Source organism: Athene cunicularia, assembly GCF_003259725.1.
Source record: "Athene cunicularia isolate RWA chromosome 2 unlocalized genomic scaffold, athCun1 chr2_part1, whole genome shotgun sequence".
NCBI lineage: Eukaryota > Metazoa > Chordata > Aves > Strigiformes > Strigidae > Athene > Athene cunicularia.
In genome coordinates, this window is record NW_020799095.1 from 29651395 (window position 1) to 29664724 (window position 13330).

Consider the following 13330-nt stretch of genomic DNA (forward strand, 5'->3'; position numbering starts at 1 on the left):
GGTAGCAGCATGCAGGTCCTCTCAGTAGCACTCTGCTCCTGTTTTGTCTTGGAAAATAAAGGACAGAGAGCAGAGATGGGAATCTCATTTGCATCAGGAACATGAACTAAAGCTACCACAAGTAAAACTTCTAAAGTAAATTTCAGAGGTTTTTTGCTCATTCAAATATCTGCTATGTCTGATTCATACAAAGGAAGCAATGGCTAGCTTCATCTTTCAGCAGCAGCTGGAAATCTCTCCCTGCAGAGCAGCATCACGATCCACAGCACCCACAGCATGTTCCAGCGGTTCCTGCCTACCCTGGTGGGCCGGGGTGGGCTTGGGGCAGAAAAGTCTCTCCAGGTCTGTGAGGGCTTGATACAAGCCCTACACGTCATCCTTAACTGCGACGCAGTTACCTTTCCATAAAGCTGGAAAGCAGCTATCCCCCCAGCGCAAATGAGAGCTGCCAGCTGCGTCAGCACCCCGCCCATTCCAGGCACACTCCCAGCCTGAAATAAGACAACTAGTAAAATCTGGCCTTCAGGGCAGGTGTAAGAGCAACCTGCACGGATATCTGTAAACACAGCTACGGAGGCTGCCAGAGGCTCAGCCTTCAGCAGCTTCTGGAGTTAAGGGTACAAAGGAAATGCCACTGCTGCTCTCACTGTTACTCCAAGATGCTGATCTGCCATGCTTTCCTTTTGTAAAACTGCCAGTAAATAAAGTCACTGATGAAATGCACAGAGAAGAGGGACACGTACCCTGGCACTTTGCCTGTTGGCTTTTTTCTCCTCATCAGGAAGTGGTGGCATCGGGTATGGGTATTTTCTGCTGGAAGCAATAGATCCAGTGGATGAAGATGGAGACTTTGCAGGAGACAGTGTCCTGAGATGTTGAAACACACAAGATAAATGATGTCTTCAGGTCCTAGCACCGCAACAGCAACTGCCATTACTCTGAAGCTTGGTTCAGAACCAAGTATACAGCTTATTATTAGCTCAGTATCGGGGGGGATAAAGTTGTTTGATCAGTAGTCTAATAATTTAATTATACGAATAAAGGTATTTATAGCTTTCAGGAACACTGCAAGAAAAAGTAAAATTTTCTACTTCTTATTAGAATTGTATTGCATAACAAAAACGATTTCCTAAGCTGTTTTATACAGTGCTATAATTAATCTTTATAAAATTAACAAGCCAAATCCACAATTGAATAAATACAGAACTAAAAGATAGACATGGAGTTATGAAGCCTAAATAGAAACAGTGATTCTATAAATATAAGCTGAACAATGTCCTCTGCCAGTGACTAAATGGCAAATATCAGTGTCTTTATATGTACCTTACATATCTGCTATAATGATACAAACGTAGCAAATAAATCTATTATTTTATACCACATTAATTTACACAAATGCATGCACTTGGAGGCCAAACTGTTAGTTGTGAAGTAACGAAGGCATATACAAAGTGCTAATAACAAATTATTAGACATGCAAGCATCATACAGTGCATATTGTTCCAGCCAAAGAAAGAGTCTGATGAGAATATACAAAAATGGACTGATTAGTCAATGGCAATCAGCATTTCTGTACAAGGTGAGTAGAGTAAGCAGGAGCAAGTAAATGTTTGTATCACATGAAAGGCATTCTTTTCATGTCAATAAGGCAGCAGCACAATATTGACTGAAATTTTATACCCAAGGAAAACTCTTATGCTTCTGTTTTGAGATTCTGCACTTTTCCCACTTGAGAGGTTCCTATCAGGCTTTAAATCTGGGCAGAATAGAAGGGAAAAAAAGACTCAAAGTAGAAAAACAGAGCTATGCTGACCTTCTTGTTCTGTTTTGTAGACTAAGGGTATTTTTCACAGGAGGCCTCCCACTAGTGGGACCATCACCCAGACCCTCCCTGTGCACTGCTGCCTACTATATTCTGAACTTCATGAGTCCCTGAAGATGGAAGGGTTCTCTCAGTTTCTACAGACAGGTCTCCCAAGCCCCTCAAATGCAGCAGAGTGCTACGTGTTGTGGCTGTAGACCCCAGTGATGAGCTCCATCACTGATACCAAGGAGCCACAAGAACCACCCCTGGCAGACAGCGCCACACCCTTGGCTCTGGGATTTGCAGGATTGGGTCCTTTTATCTAGAGAGGATTACAGACAAGGCAGGGACTCTTTTATGTCTGGAATTGTTTTGTATCTCTATTATCTAAATTAAATTAATTTACCTTTAACTAATTATTCTTTTAATTTGGACTACTGTATCATTTTGTTGTGTCTGTAGCTCTCTACAACAGCACACTCTCTTGTCTCCCATACAAACAATGATTGATGGTAGCCACAAGCAACAAGGTGTCAATGGAAATTATATGGTGACAGCTTTCCAATCTGGTTCACAATGCTCTAATGCCTCATGCTGTAGCCACTAAATTCAACAGCACTTAAAAGATTTTGGTTGGTACAATTGTCCAAACACCGAGGAGTACATCTTTAGCACATGCACTTTGATCACCCATCAAGATGAACTGGACATACATAAATGTTTTCAGGAATACATAAAATTTCAGGAAAGTTTTAAACAGCTACTGCAGTATATAACAAAGAATTCATATGTCCAGCACCACAGATCTGGGCACCAAACTGCACATGCAACAAAACAGGTTTGGGGGGTTTTTTAAATCCAAGAAAAGGTTTGCAGCAGTGCCCTGCTGCTCACTACCTATACAAGTCCTCTCATCTGTGCCCACACTTAGACTGATAAAGATCACTAATTAACTATTAGTGGATCTAGAATTTTTAAAATGAGGAGAAAAGGGGGGAAGATAAGGAGAACAGATTTCACATATTATTACTAATTCACATTACTATTTCACATATTATCACTAATTCACTAATTATCTCCCACAGGATATAAAATCTTCACATTTAAATTTATAATGATGCACCTGGGTATCAGAAGCAAGGAACTGGGGGGTGTTAGATCTGACTTGGCAAGCCCCATTAGAAAGCTGTTTATATAGGTACCACAGCCAGGAGGTGGCACAAAGAATAAAGGCATCTTCCATTCTTTGTACCACAACCAGACACACAGCATCGCCTCCTACACACCACAGACTCTTCCCATGGGTTATTTTAGGCCACAGGAGAAGGCCATGGTGAGAAGGAAAGCCATGGCCAATATACCTGTCCATCAGCCTAAGTAGGTGTTCCTGGAATGAGCAATAACCCCCCCAAGGATGGGGCATCTTGAACGCTTCGCTCTACAGCAGGTCCTCTGACAGGATCCCTAGCTAAGCCTGTGGCCAGGTAGCTTTGCACCATAACTCAAACACTATGCTGCCTTTTCAAAATATTTTGAAGCCCAGACCTCCAGTGTAGCTGCCTACATTTCTGACTTCTCAACCCCACTTTGTGTTGCCAGCTCAGCTACAGTTCGCACGCCTAACTGATGTGCACATTGCTGCTGCATGTGCAAAGCTACAGACAAATACATTGAGAATGCAGTTGCACACTTAAAAGAAATGACCTTGCCCTCCCCTCACAGGCCCTTGCCCCTTATTTCTGCTAAACAAGTTAGGTGCTGGTTTTTATCATCTTTAGTGCCATCTACTGAGACTGTAAAAACACATCACTACTAAGCATATGCTCACAGATCTTAGGACATATCTTGTGTGATAAGCATAGTTGTTTGAGGTGGTTTTGATGACTTTTCAGGTTCTGCCCTGCAATTGTGTATGTGCTGTGTATCCCAGATTTACATGTACTTTAAATGAGAAAGAGCCAGACATAACCTTTCTCATTTACAGGATGGAAGAAAGACAGCATTCAGGGACACTTGCGGGTAATGCTGGGGTTAAAGGTAGGCAAAACTTTTGCAGTTTGGTCAAGAGTGGGATCTGTTTAGCCTTCACTGGGGTTTCAGTTCTCCCACTATCACAACAATTAGCTTTCATGCCAAATATTGTTTCCAGCTGAAACTTGCACAAAAAACTAGGAAAGCAGACTGAGTTGCAGACTGCATTCCGCCCTGTACACACCGTGACAGTTTAAGAGGTTTCACCACCAACCCCAAATAAAGCCATGCACCTCAACACACTGCAAGAATTCTAAGTTCTGACCAGAAAGCAAGATGTAGTGGCCACTTCATGTCTGTCTTTCTGTCACTGAAGCTGAAACTAAGAGTGTGGGGACACCATGCTGGGATTCACAACAAAACACTGTGGCAGCGGGAGGACATCTGCATGCACTCTCCTGCAGCCAGGCACCTGCCTGCTCTCCTTGCCTGTCACCTGAACAGGGAGAGTGTTGGCCCACAAAAGACAGTGAGAAATGGTCACACAACTGAGCGTCTTGTAACTTCAAATGTCATTTAGCTGAACTCAAGGCAGATGGCCCTGAGAGATCTGAACTGTTCATAAACTGTGCTTGATTCTGTTTTGTAGACTGAAATAATTTAACAAAATGCACTTAACATTCAACCTGGCAAAAGCATTTCAAGCCTGAATGTAGATACTATCAGCCTAACCTGACCTTTGCTGCCATAGGTTCAGCTCTTTGTAGGACATCGTCAGCCTTAATAATCCTACATGAGGAAGTTGGGATCTTTAAAAACACTGCTGTGGCTCAACACTTTGTTTAAATGCAGTTTCTTTTAAAAACCACAGATGTGTGCAAGTTTCCTTATAAAGTGCAGCACCAGAGGGGAGGCTCAGCTTGTAGGGGACTGCAGAAAAGGCAAAGGCTGTGGCTTGAGCCATCCACTTTAAGCACTGCACAGCAATGCCCCAAAAGCAGGCACTCAGATGCTTTAATGAACTATTTTCTCTAACTCTTGAAATGAAATCCTGATCCTACTGATGTCAACAAGCATTTTTTTCACTGGCTGCCAACACGGACAATATTTTGCTGTGATTGTAATGGGGAAAAACTTTTTTTTTTTTTTTACCCTTGAAGCATAGTCTAAAGCTGCCTCAGCAAGAGCAGGGAGGTAATGGCTGGTCACAGCCTTGGCCTCAGCTGGATGCTCAGAGGAAGGCAATGGACCTCACAGAGCAGCAGAGACAACTCTGGCTAATGACCAGCTGAGGAGGAGCTGACAAGAAATCAAGGAAGAAAGCAAGAACACCAAAATAAAAAAAACAGGAAGGAAATGGGTTGTTTCCTGCCCTCCATGCTCCTTACCAATGCCTTTCTGATATGAGACCCATCCTGGGTATCCATCTAAAAACTTGATTTCTTTGTAAACTATCTTCATACTTTTCAATTCCCACAGAATCTAAGTTATTGTAAATATTTTCATTAAATCAAATGTAGGCAGCTCAGTGCTTCAGAAGGTGCCTTCTAGTCTTTTTTGTCTACAATTATCTATAGAAATGCCCCATTTTGGGATTCTGACAGTTCATTTTCTGATACTATCATGGCTCCTGAGCCTTCCAAGATTCAGTGAGGATTTCAAGTAATCCTTAACTATATTTAAGGTCAGTCTGTGCAGTAGGCCACTGTAACTGGCAATAACAAAAGTAGTAGTATCACACTGGTAAAACAGTGTGTCTCCAGCAAAGCTGAAACCAGGGAAAGGTTTTCTGTTTGCATTTATTGCTGCAGTGATGCAGCTATGGCCTGGCACATAAAATTAAAATCTAGCCTAGCCTTTAAGCAGTAAAATGAGATGTTTCTTTACAGATCTTATTTTCTTACAGAAAGGAATCCCACAGCTGGGAGCTTTCTGGCACCAGAGACACCAGCCACTATTATTACTATCATTAATAAAAAGTAATTATATAGAAATACCCACTAGACTTGTAGACTAGGGAAAAAAAAATAAGTAGGACACCAGGTGTCAGTGAGACAAATTCTGATTTATACAGGGATTTTTTAAGCTGCTGAAGAAAGTATTTGGGATGACTAATATCTTTATTTTCTGAAAATCTACAGCATTCCTAGGAACTGTAGGAAGTGTTTTTGTCTTTTTTGCTGATTCTCCTTCAACTCTACCTGCAACAGCACCAATCATCAACACATTATTCCTAAAACTATAGGGAGACAAGCAAAGCAGCAGTGTTACTTTCAGGATGTCTTTAAAAGAAATCAAAGATGATTAGCAACAAAAATACTACTCCTCTAATTATCTGGTGTAAATGTCTTATCCTGAGCTATGATTCCTTAAACATAGTATCAGCTGCACAGCCTGACTTCAGCCTGACTTTTTCGTTTACCAAAGATTAGTTTTGTTTTGTTCGTGAACCACTTCACAGGCTCAAAACCCAGCCATATGATGTTCAGACACACCATTCTTAGGAACAATGTTTTCCAGTCCATGACAGATTAACCAGAATTGCACCTGAGTTTTGGGGAGCAACTGTTCAGTTCAACCTCTCATAAACCCATGGCAACTCATCCCGGGGGAAGAGCTGATCCATCGCCTTCCATGATGTGTCTGCAGAATACTTCCCCATGGTTACCTAAATTAATTAGGACATGTGGGTTTCTAAATATATTCTAGTTTCTCTCTCATTTCTGAAGTTACTGCTGTAGGCAGTCATTAGCAAGCTTCTATGGTGTAAAATTTTTAATTTATGTTTCATCTCTGATATACAAGCCCTTAAAACTCACATGGGTCAGCTTAATCCTAATCTACATGCAAAACCTGCTTGGTTTATCTCAAATACAATTAGAAATGTGATTCATTCAGTGCAACAATTGAAAACCCTCAGGGTTGGGGTATGTTCCTATCAATTTAATCTAGTTACTAAATCAAGATATACTGATATTAAAAGATGAAAATCAAATTTAAAGTATCCACATGGGAATTTAAACATGTTTAACTAAACCATTTAAAGTAACTTACTTTAAACTAGTGCTATCTTCATATGTCATCAATGTCTTTGTTTATTTGGATCACAGGGCTTCTGATACAAATGCCCTGAAAGACAGCTATGGGGTAGATAATATGGTGAGTGACTGATGGCCTTGTCTGACCAACAAAAGGTCCAGAGAGTATTTTTAGGAAAAGGCTTGCTAATAAAAACACACCTCATTTCTAGTGTGAGTTTCATGTGATTTCACCTTTAGTCACTTTTGGTTATTATGAATCTCAAGTCTGATAGTCCAAAGGACTTCCCACAAAGGTTTTGCTTCACATACTGCTATGTGGATCTTATGATGAGGTAAGCATTTAGCTGCTCCATTAAACTAAACAGCTTGAGGCCCTGCAGTCCCTTGTAAGGTTTCTCAGGGCTTAAATCTCCCCAGTTCTTGAACGTGCTTATTGAACTGTGAACACCAGAACTGGACCCTGTATCCCAGTGCTAAAAACAGAAAAGGCAAAACTACTGGATTCACAATACACCCTGTCTGAAAGTCCAAGCACCAACATCATGATCTGGCTGACACTGGCTGGCAAAAATCACAACACCCTCCCATAAGCCTGGGATTCTTGTGTCAGTAATTTTTTCTTCTTGCTCAGGACCAAAATCAGGACTGGCAGGCTTAAATTCACCTCAGTTGCCCTATTTGTTCATTGGAAAGCCTTTCTGCAACTTACTCTGTGATTTGAGTCCTTGAAAGCAAACACAAACGGTTTTAAAAAGTGACAATTTTATGCTCTTTTAAGACTTTGTGACATTTTTAGTTCTAAAATGATTAAATTACTACTCTGCTATTTAATATCTGCCAGTGCTACTACTGGAAGTGTTTGATTAGCATCTTGTGATACACCTCCATCACTTTTTCCCAAATACACACTGGACATATTTAATAAATATTCCTGCCTTTTTGCACTATTATTAGGTATACTAATGTAGCAAAATAATTGTTCAGATTCTATTTACTCATTCTTACCAGCCTTCACTGTTTTGGCTAAAGATTTTTCTTTGTGTTTCCATAATTCTTGTTTCAGCTTCATTTTTTGACATGTTAACTTACAGCTTCACCAACTTCATGTTTTATGTTATTTGTCATAAACTGTCTTCCATTCTCTCCTATGCTAGCTGATTTTCTCGGCTGATACAAATGTCTATCTTGGCTGTGAGACGGTGTCTTTTGGGAATCTACAAAAACGTTCTCGGTCTCCTGATTCATGCACAACAGGGAGGCCAACCTCATGCATGCTTTTTCTCTTTAACTTGGAATATAGCAAATAATATACACTTTTCCCTTTCAAAAACAAGTGATGTATTTGGTTGAACCCTACACTCACTTGTAACAGATTCATTAGTGGTTTGATAAATAGAGCAGAGTATATTCTCATACTTTTAATTTTCCAATCACAAAATATTAATTATTGCATTGTATGCTGAGGGTAAAATACCACTACTTTTTATTCTTTTTTCATTTAAATTTGAGTATGCACTATATAAGACAGTGGGTAGAGTCAAATGTGTTATGAAACCACTTGCTTCAGTAAATTACATTCTATTTAAGTTAATACTACTTTATTAGTGATAAATATGTCTCATGCCCATAAAACACTACTTGGCATAAAATGATGAGAAAGCTACTACAAGCTACAGATGATGGTGGGAACGCATGCACTACACACACCCTTTTCAATGGCTTCATTAAAACATTCAGAAAAAAATAACTGTAAATTGCACATGAAGCCAAAAACAGACATCAAAATGCAGCAAAAGAAGAGGGGCCCTTTGCACCTACAGTGACTTGTATTGATTTATACAAGGTAGGAGTCCCAAGATATTTGTATATGCTGGAACAGCTCTTAAAAATGATATAGAATTAATTTACAAAATACCTAAAGTATGGTCCTTCAGTGTTTTTATTCACATCTTCTACCCACTTAGCTACATTATATTCTCTTTTGAACCATGGGTTTAAATACCTGCAGAAAGCAATGGAAGGAACAGAGAAAGCAGAAGAACAAGAATAGAAAATCTGAGAACACACAGCACAAGCTTAGCAAGGATGTCTTCATCCCCAAAATGCAAGTGAATATGGCAAATAAATCAGTATGGAAGTTGGGTGAGGACTAGGCAATGTGTACAACTGCATGAGAAAATCTGACCTACAACAAGACTGTTTGATTAATCTGGAAACTCTCTGGGATACATCATTCATTTAATGTCTTAAGGGTAAAATTCACTCCTATGCAGAGGGCCAGCATTAAGTTCATGGTTTGAACTCCTCTCATGATCTTAGAATAAGGATGAAGAGGCATTTTGGCTCCAATCCTGCAGTTTGCTTGTTGAAGACACATGTTTGCACCCATCTAGAATAAATTGCAAGATAATGAGCACAGAAACGGGCTTGGCCCTTTCTACAGGAATGAATTTCAGCCTCAGTGTGTGAAAAGGCTTGAATTGTTTGCCGGTACAATGGCAATTTTCACATTTTTCAATGATCATTTAATCTGGTAGGACCACAAGAAGCTTTAATGGAGGTGGGCTGCAGAGTTATTTCACATATTCCACATCAAGAAGCAATCTTGATACCAAAACCACGCTTTTTAGGAAAAAAGCCTGAGCTGCATACTCATATTAGTTACATGAAAACTATGAAATAAAGACAGCTGACAGTAATATTACTAGGGAAGAAGAAACTTTTTTGTAACTGGTTTCTCTTAGCCCCCAATAACATGATTAGCGAATTCCTCCCCCTCTGTCATGTTAAGAAAAAAGGGCAATGAAGAAACATGAGACTGCCTGGTCCAGTTTAAAGTCTGTTCTTGTTGTGTAAGAATGGTAACAGTTTAGCAATTAGTTGTGATCACCACCTTTATATAACTGAGACTAGCACACTCTGAAATAGGAAACAAGTTGTAGCCAAGGAAAAAGGGAAAGAAAATTCCTCTTTAAGTTATTTTTGATATTTCTGGGCCAGTTCTCACCACCCTTGTTTATGACAGTAACTCCAATGACCTCACACATGGGAATGGGCCTTGCAAGGGATTGCTCAGATGCGTAAAGGTTGGGCCGGATCATGTCATTCAATGCCCACCGTATTTCAAACCACGTTGACAACAAAAGCAGCAGCACTTTTTCGACTTCTTTTGCTCCTTTTTTGCTCTGGAACTTCTCCTCCCCGCCCCGCACAAGCACAGCCACAGCTCTCAGAAAGTACTCGCCCTCAGCCACAAGTGCTTCTAAGTAGCTTCCTCAGCTTGCTTATTTATCAGGAATCAGGAGTGCTTTATGCTTTCCAGCTTGGGTTCTTAGAGAAAGAAAACATTAAAAGTGGTAGTGCAGCAACAGATGAACCACAAGTGAAGCAATAGGCTGATGCCAGCATCATCAGGAACTAAAAAACTGCTTTAGCTTTAATTGTAGGTTCGACTACACGTTTTCTTGTACTTGCTGCAGTACTTTCAACTTGCTTTTTTTCATTTGAAAGGGTCTTTTGGTAACCATGAAACACTCCCAATCTGGCTTCCTGTATTAGAAAACAGTGTACTGTGGTATCAAAGCATGCAGTTGTCGCACAACCGTGTTGCAGGGTTTCCTGGGTCTGGTTGTATTACAGACCGTCGTTCACCACCTCAATTCATCTGTTACAGAAAGGTTAAACTTGAGTTACTGTAGACCGCTACATGATACCATCAGAAAGCTCTCAGGCTGATCCTCCTGGCCATATGTTCATTAGTGATGGCCAGAATCCACATTTTCTATGAGTGAGAAATTCCACTTTAAAACACAGGTGTCTTTACACGTAAGTCTACAGCTAGACCAACAGCTCAATTTGGCTTGTAGCGCAACATGCAACAAGGCAAAAGACCTGGGCTCAAGAGTACTCATACTCCTCAGGCTGGCGAGGAGGAAGGTTAGCTAGCGCTGCAATCAGCAGGAGCACCTCCAAGCAGTCACGGTATTCTGCCACAGTGAAATACTGTATACTGAGGGAAGGGACTTTTCATGGCATAAAATGGCAGCCCAGAACGCAGGGGCAGGTGAGACTGACCTGTGATCCCGACTCCCTGTTTGGGGGTGGTCAGAACCCCCTGGGCTTATGCCTTGGGCCGGGATTTGGTGGGCGAGAGAAAGCCCAGGCTCAGATGCATGGGTTACCCTGCTGCAAAAAGACAATATATAATAGAAAGTCTAAGCCAAAGATGTTTGTATCAGTTATAACAACGAGGAAGACAATCGCTTATCGGAAAAGCAGTGCAAATTAACAAAGGTCAGAATCACTGTTTGGTAAAACGCTTGTTTCCTGGGACCTGTTTTAACACAAGTTCCCAGTTAAACTGTCAACTTATTCAGAAAAACTCTCGTTATCATTCCTAGATATCTCTAATCAATTTTAATGGGAAAACTTGTTTTATCAGGCCATTTCATCAACCCCGTTTCTGAAAAAGCTGAAGAAACATTTGGCCTGCTGGCATTCCTTCTGTGTGAACTGAACCATGTGCCTTTAGCAAAGAACACAAATTTTGTTTTAAATCTAGAAACAATTAAAAAGTCCCAAAAGGGCTTTAGCAGCCTCCACAGAGCTATACCCTTAGCAGAAGCTTTGTCCACGTATCTGTTAGGTACAAAGGGTCACACAAAGGCATGAGCAGTATGTTTTTCAGGAACTGCTCAATGTACTTGCAACCCTCCTGCCAGTGCTGCTTGTGAGGGCTCCAGAGCTCAAACCTTGCTCAGTGCTTAAGAAATTTTTCTTAAACAACTTATGGCACGAGTCCCTGTCTGGTGCTTGGCTGTATACAAAAACCCCTTGTGCATAATATGTGCCGTTACTGCAGACTCACGCATATGTCAAATACTTTTGCAGGCAACTGTGCTAGTGCACACCTGTTTAAAAAAAATTTATTTCTGCACAAGGTATGCCACAAAGGAACACCATTTTCTAGTGGTTAACTACACTGTCTCTGCTACTAACAGGAGACTAACGGTATTACCCTTTTTCTTCCATCTCAACAAGTATTCTTCATTGGATTCCCAGGGGCCACACAGATGGACTTTCCAAATGTCCACCATTTCAGCACAGTTTTCAATACTCTTCTGTATTTCCCAGAGAAGGTGAGGTAAATGTCTGGGAAAAGCCCCCATGTATTCTGAGGCATCCTCAGAACAGTTGCCATTGCTTTTTTGTTTTCCTAAATGAGTAAATGCTGGCCATAGTTAGATCATTCTCAGTCAATTTTCTCTGCCTGCAAAGTAAGTTATCTCTCTAACCAGAAGCACTGTGCGCCCTTGGCAATTCTCTCTGTTCCTCACCAAACTGACACAGCACGTGTATCACTCAGTGGGAGCTCTCTTTCCAAAGGGTGATAGGCTTGCCAAGGAGACTCGGACAAGCCGTGTGGCCCCATGCAGTCCAGGACAGAACTCATCAGGAGAAAGCATTTTCCTGCCTGGCAGGTCTCTCCCAGGAACACACACATTGCGCTTCAACCCTAACAGGCTGCTGCACAGCCCTTGGGAAGTACAAGCCTCCTCCCTCTAACACCAGGGCTGCTGCTGAGTTGAGAGACCATAACAAGCAGCAAGGAAGAAAGCAGAGAATTAGGTGGAAATTCAGGGGGAAGCTTTAAAACAGGAAAAAAAAAATTACAGGAAAAAAGATTTCCAACTCACACACTCTGTCTACCCACTTATTTAGTGCTCCAAAGTCCTCAGAGCAAATGTATAATATACCAACTGAGCAGCACAGGGACAAAATATGCCCATTGGGTTTTTTTGCTTTTACTGAAAAGAATACTCTTCCCATGCAGTTACGTTCACTCTAGGCTAAAAAAACAACCTGGTTTCACTCTTTATGGACCAATTCAGCCCCAGTGTACACCTCTGCTGAATGACAGAATAAAGTATCATAAATTTAAACTTTTATTTTTTAACAAATTTTAAGAAATACAATTGGAAAGTTAAGGAAAGCACAGGACAAGTTTCTAAAGAAGAATGTGCAAACTCATTCATATCTTGGCAGTTTGGTCAGACTAATTTTGCTTTTATCAAACTGTCTCATGCAAGGAGAAAAAGAAATGAGCAAAATCTTTTCAGTAAGGGTTTATCAGCACAAAGACCAAGAGCACAGGGGCACTTGATAGATAAACTCTTCCAAGGGATCTAGGGCTAAAATTTCTGGTTCTATGTTGCCACTTTGACCATGCAATGTTATAACTGCAGTGTGCATCAAACTATTATTTCTGTAACTTGTTACAGAGGGTCCTCTCTATGAACTTTTCTGAGCCTACTCACCTCAAGACAGTGCATTGCAGGTGGAAGAAAACTTTCAGAACAAACTCAAAATCCCCAAACCGAAGAAATCAGGGCCCAGAGAGGAGTTAGCATTAGTTTCCAGCAGGGTTGGTATCAAGAGCATTTGCCCATAGAGGTTCAAAGTTAGTACTAATGATGGGGGGGGGGGGGGGGGTTCTATGTGACAAAGCATTGTG

General features: G+C 40.9%; 1 protein-coding gene across 1 annotated transcript in view; it reads right to left on the reverse strand.

The window, feature by feature from the left end:
- The window catches only part of ADAM22 (ADAM metallopeptidase domain 22), a 79039-nt gene that overhangs the window by 8754 nt on the left and 56955 nt on the right, over positions 1 to 13330 (reverse strand). Inside the window, exons 27-28 of the mRNA XM_026843586.1 lie at positions 10891 to 11001; positions 744 to 867 (exon numbers count right to left, since the gene is read on the reverse strand). Of these exons, the coding sequence (XP_026699387.1) occupies positions 744 to 867; positions 10891 to 11001 (235 nt within the window). The remainder of the gene's footprint in view (positions 1 to 743; positions 868 to 10890; positions 11002 to 13330) is intronic.